Source organism: Sander lucioperca, chromosome 9, assembly GCF_008315115.2.
Source record: "Sander lucioperca isolate FBNREF2018 chromosome 9, SLUC_FBN_1.2, whole genome shotgun sequence".
Classification (NCBI taxonomy): domain Eukaryota; kingdom Metazoa; phylum Chordata; class Actinopteri; order Perciformes; family Percidae; genus Sander; species Sander lucioperca.
The window spans coordinates 13,288,833-13,308,083 of NC_050181.1; the positions used below are offsets into that span (position 1 = coordinate 13,288,833).

At 40.8% G+C, this 19,251-nt stretch overlaps 1 protein-coding gene across 3 annotated transcripts in view; it reads left to right on the forward strand.

The window, feature by feature from the left end:
• Nucleotides 1-19,251, forward strand: part of gpc5c (glypican 5c) — a 126,971-nt gene that overhangs the window by 89,884 nt on the left and 17,836 nt on the right. For all 3 annotated transcript variants that reach the window (XM_031281127.2, XM_031281125.2, XM_031281126.2), the window contains one exon: nucleotides 14,294-14,435. In XM_031281127.2, coding sequence (XP_031136987.1) covers nucleotides 14,294-14,435 — 142 coding nt within the window. The remainder of the gene's footprint in view (nucleotides 1-14,293; nucleotides 14,436-19,251) is intronic.

The following is a 19,251-nucleotide window of genomic DNA, read 5'->3' on the forward strand; positions in this document are numbered from 1 at the left end:
GATGTTCGGAGACAGGGCCAATGTATCAGAATCTTCCAGGTGGGTGAGTCAGTTCACAAAATAAGGTCCTATTCAGATTGATTTTGGCAAGCCCATCTGGATCCCTCTCCAAATTGCAAACTTTCCTAGAAAGAGTAATTGCATTTCAATCAGGAGGGAGTAGTCTACAGGTATTAAGCTTTGTTGATCCATACAGTTTACATGTGTTTGTGCAGACTCCATAACTTGGCACTGACTTAGCTTTGTGACTGTGAACATGAGCTCCATAACCTGTAATATAAGTCTGTAATATAACCTTAAACGATATTGACAAATCAATAATAGAGCAATAATGAACAGCAATTTCTACGTGGAACCTGTGTGGATAGGTAAGAGGAATAGTTTTTGGCTTAGTGAACCAGAAAAATTGTTAAAGTTGTAGAATAAAAGAGGGAGGCAGGAAAGTCAATGTTTTAAGGCATCAAAGTTTTTCAGAGTCCTTAACGTAAAGTCCGCGTTAACATGCGACACCGCTCTTCTCTCTGATTTTTAAGAAATGAAAGTGCACTGCACACAGTAGGTAGTTCGGGGGGGACTGGGAGTATGGAGAACTCCTAGCAAATATACAAAGCTGGCCCGGCTCTGTCTATTTAGAACACTTGAAATATCAGTAGCCATTAAAGTTCTTGGCTCTGATCAGGAACACCTGCAAGCCCGTGCTGATACAGTATGTCAGGGCAAGTTAGTGGAAAGAGTCGGAGAAGTATAACTGATTACATCTTTAAATAAATGTATTTCTTAAAACATCTGATCTGTTGTTATTAAAAGGCAGGATACTTTCAAAGTCTGGCAACCCCACACTGAGTATAAAAAAACTGACCTTGACTGTAAGAAAAAGCTTAACAAAAAGAAACATTGTTAAATAATGCATTTGCTGAGATGTCTTCCATGGACTAATCAAACTAATGTTGTTAATTTTAGTTCTTAGTGTGTGTGTGTGTGTGTGTGTGTGTGTGTGTGTGTGTGTGTGTGTGTGTGTGTGTGTGTGTGTGTGTTCCTCCACATACTTTTGCAAAACCACTTTGAGTTACAGATGTTGGACATGTTGGACACAAGTAGTGAAGACTGATACAAATGACTTATTTGGGGTTAAGGCTTGAATTGTATGTAAGTGTTAGAAGTAAAATAGGGCATCTCTGTATGTTTGTCCTATCATCCTTGGAGCTAGTTTTGGTTGATATTCACTCATATTCTTTTCTAATTCATTTTTTTAAAAACACACTGGACTGATTTTAAATTGTTTGACTTTAAAGGTATTGCAGGTATTTCAAGGAGTCCCTAATCTGAGCTTTTCCAGATTATAATAACTTCCATTTCTGGCGTTAGTGAGGTTAAGACGTTTATATTTTTACCTACTGGAGAGTAGTTAGAGGCAGAGCACTGTGGCAGTAAGAGGATTGGGAAACTGCTGCTAATGTATCACAGACTCTGACTCAGAGCTGCATAGAGCTGCATCAGAGCTGCATACAAAATGTGTGTGTGTGTGTGTGTGTGTGTGTGTGTGTGTGTGTGTGTGTGTGTGGGTGTGTGTGTGGGTGTGGGTGTGTGTGGTAGACAGGTTAGAAAGGTGCAATAGGACAGAGGAATCAGTTGCACATTTGCGTTCAACACATCTTCATGCACATAGACATACAATACATAAAAGCTGGAAATAACACGCTAACACACACACACACACACAGGACAAGCCTGATCTCTTGACCTCCTATAAAATGTATCTCCTCTGACTATCCTCTCTCTCTCTCTCTCTCTCTCTCTCTCTCTCTCTCTGCCTGTAAATATTGCTAATGTGGACAATAAATGTTTCAAAGTGGATTTTTGATTCCCGGCCATCAGTCCAGCTGTTTTTGGGTGGGGATCTTTTTCACAATGGTCTATCTGTTTCCATGTGAGTACTAAGGCCAGATCATTTGTCAATTTGCACTTTGGTTAAATGCAAAATCAGTGGCAACACGCAGTGCAGGAGAAATACACCCAGACACTTATTCTCACACTTTATTCTCGTCTTTATTTACACACACACACACACACATACACACAAACACAGAAAGTATCATTACCTCCTCCAAAGATTATGGAAAAATTACCCGACAGCTCTGTTTTCATGAAACTTGGTGGAGGGGTGTAGCTTGGGCCAAAAAAAAAAAAACATTCAATTTTGGAGCGGATCCGAATCACAAGGCGGATACATAAAATTGTTTCACTTTTGTTAATATTGTGAGATAAATGCCATACATCGTAAAATCCAGTAGATGGTCATACATTTTAATAGTGACAAAACATACCCAATTGTAGAAATATGATGACTCCATATCAACAACCCACATTCACGGGTACCAGTAATCCTCTGGGGTAGCCTACACATGTAGTTGCTCAGACTTCATACAGAAAGCAGTTGCTATGGAGCACTCAGGGACAGTGGTTTCATGAATTATTTCCCTATGTAGGTAAGAAAAATGTCTTCCTTGTGAACATACAGTTTTTGTAACAACAAGCTGCCATGTTCCTGATGTTATTTCCGTTTCATCATTATTTCCAATTTAGAAGTACATAATAAATGCACAGCTAAGATGATGACATAATTCAAATAGTTTTCCAGACATATATGGTGGTTGCGCTTGCAGATTTGAATAACATAGAAGACTGGACTATTGGGGTTGGCGGAGGTCTGCACTCTCCTAAGTGCCCTTTTACTCAGAAATGGTGAAAGCTGTGGTCGATGGAGTGTTGGAAAGATTCCAGCATAAAAATCCAGTACAGAGAGGCCAGTTGTATGCGTGATTGATGGGATAAACTACTGCTTTGCTGTCTGGCTTGGCCAGTGGCCCGGTCAGGTTCCCCATCAGAGAAGCCTTACTTGTGTTTAACACACACTCAGCATATCCCCTCTGTGGATCTAGTCAATCCTCAGATCTATCAGCTACTGCAGGGACTCTCTTGTTAGTGAGGACAGTTTGTGCGTTCTCTTTAGAAGACCTTAAACAAAAACTAAATACAATGTTTTATGTTAACTCCTAAAAAGCATATAGATATAGTCATATGAGAAACCCCCAGTTGGTTTTGTGACTTCAATATGCCTTCACAGTATATGTCTCTTTTACTGTATGCTTTAGCAATGTCTGTGGCAGTCAGAAAGCGTTTGTGCTTTAAAGAGTTAGTGGAGTCCAGGGATGAAGAAAAAGTTGGGGTTGAGCTGGCAGCCTGTCACAGGGAGGGGAGAGATTCTTTCCACTTGAAGAAGATGATGGAGTTGGCCTTCACAGGAGCTCTGCTGCTCTTTGCTGCTGCTGCTGTGGCAACGATACAGCAACAAGTCTCACTGCCCACGGCTGTCTGTCAGCTTGGCAACCAACCTTCATGAACCCAGACTGGAACTTAAGCATACCATTTTTTTTGTACCATCATAATTAGATGCAAAGCTCATAAAAATCCAGTGAACTGCGACTGTTTTTCCACATTGGGTCATATTCACTCTCCCCGTGGGTTTCAGTTTCATACAGACAGTGATTCTTGTCATGTGGAGAAAATATGTGACCTGTTTCTGTTATTGGCACATAGTTGTGCAAATCCCCTTTTTCAATCTGATATGGTGTGCATTTGTTAAAGTAAAGTAAAACACCATGTTCCAAAGGCTCACGTGTCTTCAGATATTTAGTAAACATTATTGAAGGAAGAAGGGGGTTTTAGTTTTTTTCTTCAATAAAGTAAAATATTCCATTTGGGATGATGGGCTACAAAGATGTTCTCAATTAGGGCTTACATTTCTTTTTATTCCACAAGTAAGGAACTATCAACTTTTTATAACTTTCATAACTTTTTTTATTAGCCAGGCGTAAGCCCTGGGATCATGCATTTGGTCGTGCGCGTGTGTGCGTGCATCTCTCTGTCTGTGTTTGTGTTTGTCTGTCCGCAACTAATTTTTTGTGCACATTTATGACTGTATGTTCAAGGGCCTCTCGTGGTGATTCACAATTTTTGTAAAACCTATTTTATTGATGTCTCTGTTGTATACCGTCATTGACTGTTTCAGTAGCAAAAGGCATTTCCTGCAATCTAGGCTAGGCCAAAAACAAGCCTTACCTAGTCTGTTGCAGACCACATTTTACCATACCCAATATGTTATGATCAACTAAAGTTAGGCACGATACAAGATGAATAAATTCATGTTTTAATTGTCGCCACCATCTTGACTGTAGAGCTGTTATGGGAGGCTGGAAATATGACAGTGGCGCCTAGCCACCTCCGCCGATGTGGTGGTGTGGTGTACGTGCAGTTTGGACACGCACCATTCTGCGGTGGTATTTCTTGGCCTTAATGTATTCAACTTTTCCTGATTTGGGTAGGGAAAGAGAGACACACCTGGCAGAGATCTGCACTCTACTGAGTGCATTTTTTTAGTTTGTGTATGTTGTAATACATTTATTTTTAATAAACATAACAAACATAAACATTTTACACACTGGGAATCCCTAACCGTACCCTTTATAAAAAGTGAATAGTACAGTTGCATATAAAGACTGATCTTGCAATTTTAAGATCAGTAATGTACTGTATCACTCAACATTTAATCTGAAAGTCGTTTTTGTTTTAGTTTTTTTGGGAAAAGTCCAGTTCTGGATAATTAGATAGTCCAAGGAAAAGTACGTAACTTTCATATTCTTCTTGTTCTCTGTGTTGTATGATTAATGCAGCACGTGGGTTGATGATAACCATAATGATGGACGTTCATGGGGAGTGACCTAGAGTGGTACCATATCACGGAAGCTCTTCGAACCTTTTGTGCTGCTGCCGTGTAAGGACTTATGTAGCCTAGTTTGAAGTCTGTTAGACTTTTGCTTCCAAGCAACATGGCAGCAGCAGAAGCCTTCACTGTCTGTTGACCCTCACATCTCACACAACAGAGGTTTCAGTAGCCTGGTAGCTGTTGGGACATGCTCTTAGAAAACTGCTGATGTCACTCAAACTGTCATACATTTTTTAACAACAGCTCCATCACTTGCCCGACAAAAGCCAAAGTTTATTCACTCGTACATATACATTACACAAACACAATCTGCCTCAATCAGTGCCTGACAGGAGTAGGGTGTGACGGTCCAACGCCACAGCGTGTTGTTGTGATTGACTCATGAGGGTTATGTGAGGTTATGGCCAATAAAGTGTCACTAACTGTTGTTGCTTGTACTAGCTTGCAGTGAAGGGGCGGGTGGCTCTGCCATTGTTTAAAAAGAATTCTCAGTATTACTCAGACCTCTTGGGTAAATGTGCTTGTTTATTTTCAAAAGTACAAGCAGATTTTTAAGATTTCACACAGATTTCATGAAATTTGGTGGGAAGTAAGGCCATTGGCTGTAGAAAACACAACCATGCGGCCACTTGAAAAAAAAAATTTGTGATGTAGAGGCAACGTTTTCCTGCATTCCTTGGTTCAAGACAAATCTTTCAGCTTTTGTCCAGGTATATTTCTGCCTAAACAAATAATCAGCCAGTTCTTTTCAATACTGCTTTTCTGTACTTCCCCTATAAATTATGTCAAACCTGCATTTTGTAATTTCAACCAAACTTAAATGACCAATGTGTATTTCTACTTCAAGCGGTCTTGGAAAATGTCATTGTATATATCAGTAAATCATGAGTAACTCTTTTTGAGACAGGAGTTTGGTTTGTGTAGCTTTGGCAGAGGTGCATGTGGTCATAGAGTGAGTGTGTCCACGCATATGTTCATAGATTTGTTTTTTAAATGGATTGTTTTGACTGAGCTAATATTTTGTCTAGAGAGGATAACTGCATTAAGTCTGTATGTTTTAGTGTGAGGTGCCTGCCTTGTCAACAGATCGCTGACCACCAGTGATCTGTTGAGAATTAAACCTTTCACATCTAAAAGTCAACAAGGCAAAAGATCTGGCTGTCAGCTTTGGATAAAGGGTTTTTATTGGCTTTATCTCAAACCATGCAAAAGGACAACACGCCTTTGATTTTAAATTCCCCTTTGAATCACTTTCATGTTCATTTGTTGATGGCAATGCAGACATTTCCTGTAGTCCAGACTCTGACCGCTAGCATTAGTATCCAGTCCAAAAGTAGCTTGATCAGACAGTTAACATATATCTGTTACTTAAGAACTGCCTGGAAACTTGTTGGCCATAACATGCACTATTAATCTACACAAAAAACTCGTCATATCTGTTCCAGAATCAGCTGCTACAGTATGAATGGCTGAGCAGGGCAGCTAGCTACAGTTACTTTTGTTTGCAGTCGGTCACTCTTCCTGGAAGTCTCCATCTTTGTCTGTTACTGTATTTCTTTTTCCTCTCTCTCTCTCTCTCTCTCTCTCTCTCTCTCTCTCTCTCTCTCTCTCTCTCTTTTTCTCTCTCTCCCTCTCTCTCCCTCTCTCCCTGCCACGCTCCTATTTGGGAAAAACACTTCAATCTGAAATGCAAAGAGAATTGCTGAAGCCAGACCTATATTCACATAGATACAGTAAATGCTTACTCTCAGCTGATTTTTGCTTTTACATAAAAGCATTATTTGCCTGTAATGTATGTGAGAGAATGGAGAGAATTTTAATTAAGAAATTTGGGAGGACTTCTGCAGACTGTTAGCGATTACCACTGTCACTTTTTCCTTTAGTCTCCTCCAGGTTTTCCTTCCCCTCTCCTTTTCTCTGTCCACAGTTTTACCACGACTGCCCTCAATGAGGTGATACTGTTTCAAATTGTCAGGGAAGATAGAGAGCACATGTCTCAATGTGGGCATACAAAGGTTAGGACTTATGATTTCGATTCACTACTTTGACAGTAGTATCCCACATAATACGCATGCACAAATGTGTGCACAGAAACACACACACACACACACACACACACACACACACACTTACACACTTACACAACGACTGTGACAGTTGCAGTATATATATCCCATCCCTGGTGACCACATTTCACATTTATAAATTTCATAATCAGATGTTCAGTTTCCACATAAAACTGGAATGTGTATCCACAGTAGCTTCCTGGTTAAGCCACACACACACACACACACACACACACACACACACACACACACACTTTTTTAGCCCTTGTTCTTCCAAGTACCTTCAGAAGGTGTTTGGTCATTCCTGGCAGTAAAGATTTTAGATGCACTCAAATACATGCAGGAATTCAGCCCTTGATGCTCTCAAAACTGCTCCATCATCCTCTGACCGAGGAATGCTTTTGAAACTAAAGAGAGAGGACAATGAGTTTGCAGTATGAGAGAAGAACTAGAAAATATTTCATGATTTGGGATTTTGTTCAAAGCCTTATGGGAATACCTGATTTGTCTTTGGATGCCAGGGTAATTTCAAGGCAAGCCTGAAGCATGAAGGCTGGCATCTTGTTTTTTTCATCCCCTCACCTGCTTGCACAACTAAAATCTCAGTCTTCCTGTCTGGATATACTACTTTTTTAGTTGTTTACTCTAAATCTCTCACCCCTTCTGCCTCTCCTTTCCCCCCTTTCTCTGTTTGTGTCTTATCTGTCTTTCTTTCTCCTCAATCCATCACTAGCTGTTTGTTTTACTTGACAGGTGCCTTTTCAAATCAGCTAGATGTAGATCGAAAGTTGCAATACTCCCCATTCATTTTTCTTGATTCTGTCCTCGTATTGTTAGTTATTATGAAAGCAAAATCCACCCTAAAATACTAAATCTAATTAAAAAAAAGTGCTTTGTACTACGACGTTCATGAACATTGTCATTTCACCTTCAAATATTAACATTGAAATAATGATCTATAAATGAAGAAATGTTCAAATTATCTAAAATGTCAGATTTCTGTGCCTGACTCTCAGCAGTGAAGAGAAATGGCTTCACTTTAAACGTGCTGTTTAAGCAAGAACAAATCATAAAAGAGGCTGAAAAAGCCATTTGTCAACCAGTAGCATTCTCAATATTCTCAGCTACACTATACTTACATGTAACAGCAACAGGTTCTATCGGAGGACGAAATTCATTTTAGAGGAAGTAGATTAGACAGGTACATTACAGTTCACCAGGGTGCATCGTATTTTAAGGAACATGTGATCAGCTTTCAGCTATACCACTGTCACTTTTAATCAACCTTAAACAGCTTATGTTTATTTTTATTTTAAAGTATGAACAGCAAAGCTCGATCTAATGCAACAGCCGTGTGATAGGCTGCATTGTTTTACATGTCAGAGAGAGAAGAAGGCCGAGTCGTGTGAGAACAAAGACATCTCTCCCTGAAGGGTTAAAGGCACAGTAGATTTCTGCTTTGTAGGTTACATAAAGGCTGCTGCTATTGAAATATTCTGCCCACTTGCTCACATTTTCCATATGGTACTGTGTGACAGATCAGGAGGACGAGTCTTTGATGGCATAAATGGACCATCCTTTGTTATGTTAAACATACTGTGTTCATCTATGTGTCCAATGAGTCATCCGATGCTAGAAAATATTGTTTTCAGACTTTAATTATCATTATTTGAAATTAACTTGCACAGCTTAGCATATAATGTGGGTTTTGCTTCTACTTTAAAAAAGACTGGAAGAAAAAAAAAAGCCAATTTGAGAAACTACTTAAGACAATCATTGAAACCCAGAGCTGGTCCTCAGTGCAGCAACAGTCAATCAGAAACCAGATAGGGAGAGAGAGAATATTCACTGCTTATTGTTATGCACTCAACAGTCTATTCAAATGCACTCAACTCATTTTGGAATATTATGTATTGCTCTTCCTTTAGATCCTGGGACAAATTAGATTTGTTCAGTTGGAATACCACAATGAACTTCCCTTACTTTTGAAACAGAAACCCCTGGCTGTTTTGAACGTCAGTTGTCCTGACAGTCAACACAAACTGAATTGGACAGCAGTCAACCAACAATTCTACAATGGCTCGATTGTGGTTTCCACAGCAACAACGCCTTAATTGATTCCTTCTCTAATTAACATGCTTTAAGGACAGCTGGGCCAAGCAGCATTGTGTTAAACATCCCCTGAACTGCACAGTTATTAGCTTAATATCCAAATGGTTATCTGGATGGTGTTGGTATACAACATTGTGCTGTTCAGCAGAGCATTTCCTCCTAAACTCATTGAATGTGCATTGCGTTTATTGAGTTGCTTTACATAATCAAAAAAGGTTAATGGATTTGTCATGGATACTGTCCAGAGCCAAGGTAGATGTTTTCCATCTTTTGCTTGCTGTCTATCTTCCATTATCACTTATCTTTCCCTTGCAAGCTTACTCTTTTGCACACAAATCGTTGTATTTCTTCCTGTAATTCACAGCAACAGAATAGTGTCCTCAGTGTAATGAGACCTACCAGTACCACACAGTAGTGTTAACGGCTGAGGTAGGAAATAGGATTTTCACAGTGCAGCCTCCAAACAAGCAGAAGAAGTACAGGACACACAAAAAAACCTGTCAACAGGTTGCAATGTCAGCCAATCCATAACTATAAAATGCACTACTGTAACCAGCATGTAATATTGTTCACATTTTTTCTAAGTAATCCTTGCTGTTTAAGCAAGAACAAATCATAAAAGAGGCTGAAAAAGCCATTTGTCAACCAGTAGTATTCTCAATATTCTCAGCTACACTGTACTTACATGTAACGAAAATCGTTTTAGAGGAAGTAGATTAGACAGGTACATTACAGTTCACCAGGGTGCATCATATTTTAAGGAACGTGATCACCTTTCAACTAACATTTAGTTCAGACCAGTTTTATGTATGAAAATAGCTATACCACTGTCACTTTTAATCAACCTTAAACAGCTTATGTTTATTTTTATTTTAAAGCATGAACAGCAAAGCTCGATCTAATGCAACAGCCGTGTGATAGACTGCATTGTTTTACATGTCAGAGAGAGAAGAAGGCCGAGTCGTGTGAGAACAAAGACATCTCTCCCTGTAGGGTTAAAGGCACAGTAGATTTCTGCTTTGTAGGTTCCTGTAATTCACAGCAACAGTATAGTGTCCTCGAAGTGTAATGAGACCTACCAGTACCACAGAGTAGTGTTAACGGCTGAGGTAGGAAATAGGATTTTCACAGTGCAGCCTCCAAACAGGCAGAAGAAGTACAGGACACACAAAAAACCTGTCAACAGGTTGCAATGTCAGCCAATCCATAACTATAAAATGCACTACTGTAACCAGCATGTAATATTGTTCACATTTTTTCTATGTACTCTTGTACCTAACTGTACATCCAATGAAACTGAGCCATCCAGCTATTGTCAATGGCTTTCACTTGCGGTGAGCATAAGTGATATGTTTTAGCTGCTTCCACTAAAAGGCCCACTCCAGTTTCATGGAGCCCGGCCTTGTATTATGGTTGTACATGACTCATTTCACTGTAGCACTCATTTCACTCACTGAGGCCTGAGTGAGAGGGGGTGCATTCACATTAAGTAAAAATGGAATGCACAACCGATGTAATGAGTTACAATATCAAAAGTACCTGTAATGTCAGGATCCGCCTGGTCTCCTCTTCCGCTCCCCCTTGCAGACAATGGGAATCACTGCTCTGGTAAGAATGACAGAAAGAATACCTATATTATTCATTATTGCTCTTCTGATGAATTTAACAACAGTTGAGCTGCCATAGAATTACTGCTGACAATCAAACATTTATACTTCAACATCAGGGTTGAGTGGATTCCTCATTATTTCCCTTATTATTTGTACTTCAGTTCAAGGCCTTGACTGTCTGAGCATCAGACACACAGATAGAAGTACAGATATTTAAGGTGTCCAGACAGTACCTCTTAACTTCCTAATATGTGTGAGTGCAGGTAAAACCAGGTCAGAATTGTCCAATACTTTGGTTTATTACCAAATACTTGCGAAACTAAATGACATTCCCATCAGCCTCAGCTGCACTGTTTGTAGCACTATTTAGCTAACTTTAGCATTCTAAGACGCTAAACCTAGATGGTAAACAGGGTAAACATTATACCTGCTAAACATGTTAGCATTGTTAGCATTGTCAAAGTGAGCATGTTAGCATGCTGATGTTAACATTTAGCTCAAAGATCAAAGTGCTACATGGTTGTAGACTCTTAGTCTTGTTTCAGGATTGTAGCTTATATTTAGTTTAGCATTTTCAGTATACATATAGTAATCAGTATACAGTGTACCTAAGCCTGTCTGTTTCTTTTGAGGAGTCTGCATTCACACAGCCTGCATCGGCCGTCAGGCGGTGCGGCAAAAATGAAACCCTGAGGGTAGTGCGTTTAGGCTGCGGCAGGGTTTGCCGCAGGGGGGGGACAGGCAAAAAAACACAGCAGGCGAAAAGTTGAGACCAACTCAACTTTTGGAGAAACGCCCCACGTCATGCTGCGGTGGCCAATCATGTAACCCGCGATCAGACTTGTCAGTCAGTTTTGAGGCGATGTGAGAGTACAGTACAGTAAACAGGAAAAAGGAAAGATCACTGCCTCTATCACTGCCACAAGAAAGTTTTAAAAAACGAAACACTGAAGCACTGAACTGCCCAGAAGTTTGTGTGACAGCTGATGCTCGCAAAACTACGAAGTCTCTTTTCTTTCTCTCTTTCTCCGTGAAATGAAGCTGCCTTCAAGAGCGGTCGGAAACGTTGAGACCTATAAACGATCTGACGGTAAACATTAACTGTGAAATATAAAGTCTACTTGTGCTACATTGGGGGGTTAAAGAGCACAACAGGACGTCACACAAATGGGCCGTTTCAGTGACACTCCCACACTGCCGCACCACCCTGCGACAAATAGCCAGATTGCTGTTTCCCGGTCTGAATGCAGCATAAAGTTCACCGTTTCTGTCAGGTGTGTTGAGTGACAGACATAGTGTAGTGTCAGTGGCAAGGAAATTAGTCATCCCTCAACACCCCAAAGCCCACCTTCCTTTCAACATATCTTCAGTGGTTGTTCCCTCCAAATGAAGGTCAGCTGTGCACCAGGATTGATCTTGGCAGCTTTCTCATGAATGTTTAATTTTGTTTGTGTGTGTGTGTGTGTGTGTGTGTGTGTGTGTGTGTGTGTGTGTGTGTGTGTGTGTGTGTGTGTGTGTGTGTGTGTGCGCGCGCGCGCGCGTGTGTGTGCATGTGTGCGTGTGCGCGCATGGATATGCGTATATACAACCTAAAGGACGGTCAAAATGAGCAAGTGAACATGTGTGTCTCTATGTTCTACAAATCTGGTATTCACGCCACTTTCTTACCCTCATACTCCAAAGGATCATTTGTTGTTGTGTCAGGAGAGCTTCCTGTCAGACATGGTTTGATGGAAGAAAGACCACCTTGATGAATATGGACAGCAGGAAGAACCAGCAGGTGGTCTAATTAGTTGACCTCATGCTGAGAGGGAGGAACATCATAAGGAGCAGTGTTTCCTGCTCAAGGCTGAGAAAGTCTTCATGCAGAACTGTGTCATAGTTAGGGTTGGGTATCGTTTGGATTTTTACGATTCCGATGCCAAACCGGTACTTTTAAAACGATTCCGATTCCTAAACTGATTCTTGAAAAACTGAAAAATGACATCAAAGATGTAATATGTTGACTAGCGATCACATGCAGTGAATGGTTAATATGCTTTTACGTCTGTTTTGGTGAGCCCAGAGGGAAAATATGGCATTTTAAAAGTAGCCTACATTTACGGTACCTAGCTAAAGGTGGACTACAGAGAAAGTGTGATATTTTTACGTCCGTTTCGGAGTGACAGAGGGAAAATATTTCAGTCGACACATTAAGTGGAACTGAAATGAGGAACCGAAATTTGCGCTCTAATCCGGTTCGATTCCTACCGGTTGTGTAGGAACCGGAATCGAACTGGATTAGAGCGCAAATTCCGTTTTCGGTACCCAACCCTAGTCATAGTACGGCGTGATATGGTTACTATAGGTCCAGGTGTTGATTACAGTTAGATGCAGGAGTGAAGTGAAAATACACATGACGATGCTGCAGATGTTTGACATTCTAACTGCCATACAAATAAACCACACACCTAAAAGATCAATAGTGTTATAGTAATTTATTGGTTTCTTGTAAACTTTACCAAGTAGAGTATTATATAGAACTGAAACCCAGGATGGAAGAGTAAATTGAGCTTTATCCAACATTTATACATGTTGCTGTCCAAAGTTAATAGTTAATAGATATAAAACGTAAATATGTTTTGGGGCTCTTTCTCAACCTTGCAATCAATGCTGGTTGTAATTAAATGCAACGTGTCATCTTACCACCCATGGCCCTTACTGTACACCACCCACACTGCTCTTGTGGATGCTATGTATAATCTGTTGGGCTCTTGCTGACATTTACAGTGATTTTAATGTCAGAGCATGATGAGGGACACAGGAGACATGATTGGGAAACACTCTCCTGCTGTCGTTACAACATCTATAACTTGCTTTGCAAAAGTATTTCACATGAGCATTTTAGTTGCCTCTGTTACATATGAGTAAAGGCCTAGGCTACATCCTAACGTCTTCGCCCCTAAAACAGAGACATTTGGAAACGCTGCTGATCCCGGTTTAGTTTGAAATGTCCGGGGTTGCATTGTAGTCTGGACAGGCAGAAACGGAGACATTTGGAAACTATGACGCAGACACCTGTCCCCTTGCGACGTGTCCTTCCCTGATTCGTCACGCCATGTGACCCTTTTTCAGAGGGAAACAGACGTCACCTCGACTACCAGCGGTAAATTCAACATGGATAACTAATTACAGGCGTTTCGGGCCTTGTTGTCAATGTAAGCAGCTGTTGTGCTGTTAAATGCTGCATTTTATAATGCTACTACTGCTTACATGTGCGGAGGCAAGCTATAATTCGAGTAATTTGTGACAATTACTGTGTCCAGCGCAGTTACAGGTGTTGTTCCAAATTTTTGCATCCCTGCCGAGAATTGCGCTTACAAGGAAAACTAATGATTTTTAAGGCAAAGTACAGTTTTAAAACGATATCATCTTCTTTGTCATGTACATTAATGATGATAAATGATATGAAGTCATCAATGTTTAATCAGACTCAGTAGTAGGAGCTTTTCCTGTGCCAAAACGCTTGTGAGGACAGAGATTCTTTCAGTTTAAAAACGTAGTAGTGTGGATGCAGCTTGAGCTCATACATGATAACCAAAGGGTTCTTGAAGACCAGTGTTGTACCAGGTTGAAAATCAGGTTAGCTTGTAAACATAGTGGAATTGATTTTCTACATAAACCAGTGTGTGATAAACTATTATACAGTATAATTACACAGTATTTCTGTGTTTGTGGTTCAGGAGACCCAGGAGAGGTTTCCAAAACTGGGCCAGATGGAGGCCTGGGATGAACTGGGCAGTGGGGAAACAGAGGAGAGCAGCACCACAGACTGTGATGATGAAGATGGATGTCAAGCCTCAGGAGATGGTCAAGACCAGACCTGTAAGTAATACATGCCCATGTCCACATGCACAAATACTTACATATACACACAGATCCTCTTTCCTCTGTTCATTGACCAATATTGTTGGCAAAAGTAATAGGTTTCATTCACTTGGCATGTAAGAACCCCACTCCTTAATCACTCACCTTCCACATGATGTCAACTCCAATTTTTGTGAGGATTTATAATAGCTCTGTTATAATCTTAATTGCGCTCTACCTTTAATCACCTGATTTTGTGCGTTATATAACTAAGGATAGATCTGCCTCTGACAAGGCGGTGTCCTTTCTCTCTTTAGTGTACCATAATGAGCCTTGAAGAATTATTTTCATCTTCTGCATGGCAAGGGAAATTCACTTTAAAACACAATCTCACACTCTGCCATCCTCACATGCTGTGTCAAATAGAGGCTACAGCAAATGTGGTAGCACAGGAGGTTCCTCAGATCAAGAGAAAACAAGCCAGTTTAGTTCAGTGGGCACACACACACACACACACACACACACACACACACACGGCACTGAAGAGCTGTTGGGGCTTGTGTTGGCTTTGATGAGAATCATTTGATCTCCTGTAGACACTTCTTGTTAATCATCCCTTATTATCATGTTGTTTTTTTCCACCTGCAAATTTAAACAAAGGAGTCGGGTGTGAATCATTGTCTTACTAGCATGGAGGGAGTAGAGGAGGAGCAGATATGCACTTATCCATGCATACACTAGCAGCAGGTGCCAGGTTCGGTATAATGGTTAAGATTTTTTCCACGTGGCTGGTGAAAAGGCCATCAGGAGACTGTGCACTGATACATGCAAGCAAGCAGACAGGCAAACACAATGAAGACAGGCCCAGTGAAACTGAGCCTCTTTGGCTTCCCTAATTCGTGTGCTGCAGAAATGCCAGATGCTGATTCAGCAGTCTCTTCATGCGTAACTTGTACCATGTTTACTCAGTCCACAGAGGGCTAACTACATACATTAACAGGTGCCTCAAGATGAGTACGCAAATGATATACAGTTGGCCTAGGTGTTTAAGATCATGTAATCGCATCGACCCCTATTTCAAATTTGGCCGACAACCTTTGTTGCATTTCATTCCTTCTCCTTTTCCCTTCGTTGCCTGTCACCCATCCACTCTCTGTTATTAAAATAAAAGCAAACGTGTCCCCAAAAGATCCTTAAAAAAAGATCCAAAAGGCAATTAAAAGTATTTTCACATACCATCAAACCATTTAACTCTATTGAGTTACTTGGGTTATTTTTGCCACATCATTTACTGTAAATGGCATTTTGACAACTGTCAAACAAAACATTTTTTGCTTTTTCTTCAAACATTTTAGAAATGTGCCCCATTGTGAGTATTGCTACCTAGACACAAAAGGCATTGCTGTTTTTCAACAGCCTCTCTTTGGCCACCATGAGGTCAACACTAACATGTATTAATTATTAATTTCACTTTGAACATGTTAAATATCTGTCAAAAATATTGTTCTCCACCAATGCAGGAGAGGCAGAGATATTGGGAGGCCAATAGTCTCTCTTTGCCAGACCTTCCTCCACAGCGCTGCTGAGGAAGGTCTGGCTATTCCACACAGCATTCCGGGTTGGGAGAAAAACGTGCTGGGTTTATTGGCATATCTTTAAACCAATCACAGTCGTCTTGGGCGGCGCTAAGCGCTGGACAGAGCCCCGGTGCCGCTGCAAAATAGCCTCGGGAAGGAACTTGTTTTGGTGGAACATGTGTACGTTCAATGGTTGTTTTAGTCGTGCAACAGAAAACTCAAATTGGACAGATAGTAGAGTTTAAAATGGCAACACAAAGAAAGCGGAAGGTAACGGACATCCGGCCAAAAAGAGTGCATCCGGCATCCGGTCTGTTGCTGCATTGGCAGCAACAGACCAATCCCGGAAGTGGAACGTCGTGGATAGAGACTAGGAGGCCAACAATCCTCTGCAGCTCCCTAGCTCTGTATCTGTAGCCATTGCATTACACTGTACATATGTGCAAAATAATACTCACAAGGCATTAGGGCTCATTCAGCATACAATAGACGACTATGGCCACTGTGGCTTAGTGTGCTATCGGCACATCGTAAAACTACTGGTCTAGTTTTACAAAAGCGTAGCGAGAAGGCTATCCACACCACAATGCAGCTAATACACCAATCAATAGCCATTACATTCCTAGTTACACACAGCTCTGAACAGGTCCTTTCTGCCCTGCTGCTTGTTGATATGTGGATAAAACATGCCATCCTTTCTAAGAGCTCTGACGGCAGCAGTAGTATCCCAACAGCAGGGGATAATCAATCAAAACCACTGTCTGAGATTTACAAAACAAAACCCATTAGTCTGTTCTCAAAGTATAAATCCATATCCCGGTGAGCCCTGTTGCCAGAACAACTGTCCTTTAGCTTTCAAAAGAATACTTGTCATCCAGTAACAAAATCATATCTATAAAGACAAATTACAGCATTGGCACTAGTATTAAACAACAATGACTGATGCCATGACCTGGGCAACACTTTTTTGGCACATCCTTCCATCCTCCCACCCTGACAATTTGATTGGTCCAAACAGCATAGTTGCTCCACAACGGATCAAGTCCAGACCGAACTTCTCAACCTCAAATGTTGTGGGCGGAGCTAAGTTTGGCTGGCATCCAGGCTAGGTATGTTTAGCTATTTGGCAATTTCCAAAACAACTTTGGTAATAAGCATGCTTTAATTCCGTTTTATAGTCACATGCTGTACTCATGCAATTATCCTCCACCTCAGTCTGCCCTAGTTTGTCTCTGTGTAGCTGTAGCAGAGCTCCTAAGGTCCATGTTAAAAGGGGGCATGACCACCCACTGTTATGCTAAGAGAGATGTCATTACCAAGCTAATGAACAGCGCTAATCTCCAGAGAACAGACTCACTGTCTCTATCCGCAATCAGATGTGATGGAACTCCTGCAAGTCCTACTTAGGAGATGCATGCGTACAGCCTCCTGCATGCTGAAAGCATTTTTGAGAATGCAGATATGGATGCTTCTACATACATATCTAAGATCAGTTATTGCTTAAACGAAATGAATATATGCAATCATATACAAGCTGGGCACATTGTTACTATTTGACAGTGTCAGGCTGAGTGACAGATTACAGATGTAGTGCAAAGAACTACAACACAAGAGTTGGAAAAGTCACACTATTTTCACATACTCCAATTAGCTCTCCACTTCTAAAAGAAAGTGCAGTCTGATTGCATGATGTCAGGCATGTTTAATCTTGGTTCAGATCCTGCTCCCCTCGCCTGGAGACATGCTAGTGTATTTTGTGTGCCAACTAAACAAGGCCTAGTCATGTACGAATTACCATGACCACAGCCATGAACAGGAGAATAAATCAGTGACTCCTAATGAACCATATCATCTCTCTCCCCCTACAGCTATGAGAGCCTCTTCTGTGGTGCATTCGGTGGCGTGACTATGGCTTATTAACTGTTTTAGCCCGGAACCCTCATGGCTACTCCTTCCAAAGAAGCTATTCATTTGTAGCTAGCTCGTTCATGTATTAATCTCTAAAAGACCCACAGTGGCACATTAGACCACTATCTTTCCATTAGGAAGAGAGAGGAGACTCCAAATGTCTGTGCATCAAAAGGTAGAACAGTACTTTATTGTCTTTATAGTCTGTCTGCTTCCGTGAGTCTGACTCTCTTGCAGAGTAGGCAACGTCTTTTCTGTTCTGGCCTTTTGTGCAGATCTGGAAAAACAGACATAGGAAAAGAGATGTTGTTTGCTTTTAAAAAGTTTGCTTTTAGTTTTTATGAAATCTTAAAGATGTTTAGGATGGTACGTTGGAGATTTAAAAGCTTTCCCACTGCTACAGTTCACCTTTTGAATTAAGATACACCTTTATTGATTGCCAGCGGGGAAATTTGGTTGTTGCAGCAGTACAACAAAAAACAAAAGACATAAATGCAGGTAAGAACAGAAAGTAACAAAAAAAATAATAGTAAGAATCAGAGATGTTCACAAGTCATTTTTTGGAAGTCCAAGTCAAGTCTCAAGTCTTTGAGCTCGAGTCCAAGTCAAGTCTCAAGTCTTTGAGGGGCAAGTTCAAGTCAAGTCTCAAGTCTCTGGCCATCTGATCTGTTCCTAACACTGTATTGTTAAATCTTATGAATTCAAAGCATGTCCTGTAGCTACCATCCATACAGTACAGTATTAAAATCAGTTGTAGGATAACTTTATGGGGTCTACTTAACACATCCCTCTAGCCCTCTGACCTGGTGAAATATTAACCTAAGGCTGTCACATCATATGGATACAACTATAAAGATACAATGTGCCTGTTCCCAGCATTAGCACAACACTTTGCCATGGTTAGCTTGTTACCTCTGGTGGTATAAGCTAAATGTAACGTCTCTTTCACTCAAAAAAATCGAAGTGGAAATCAGCGCCACACCAGTTACATGACAACATGCATGTGTCAGTCCAAATTACGCACAATAAGCAGTTTGAACTCACTGATCTAATGCAATTTATTTATTTTCTAAGTGTTAGTACGCTCAGTGAAACTGAGTCCAGCGCGAGGGAGATCCGACTCAGAGGAGGAGAGGTTAGTGAGGCCAGCGTCTCCACGGCAGGTGTCAGTGCGCACGGATCCGCTGCGCCACGCATGGATGAAATAATGAAATAGTAAATAGGACTACAGCAACAGAAATTTGAACTAAGAATTAAGACAGTCAAGACGGCCCAGTGTTTGGTGGACCGGGTACACCTTGTTCACTTAATAGCCTACAAATCATCCACGGGATCAATTACACATCACA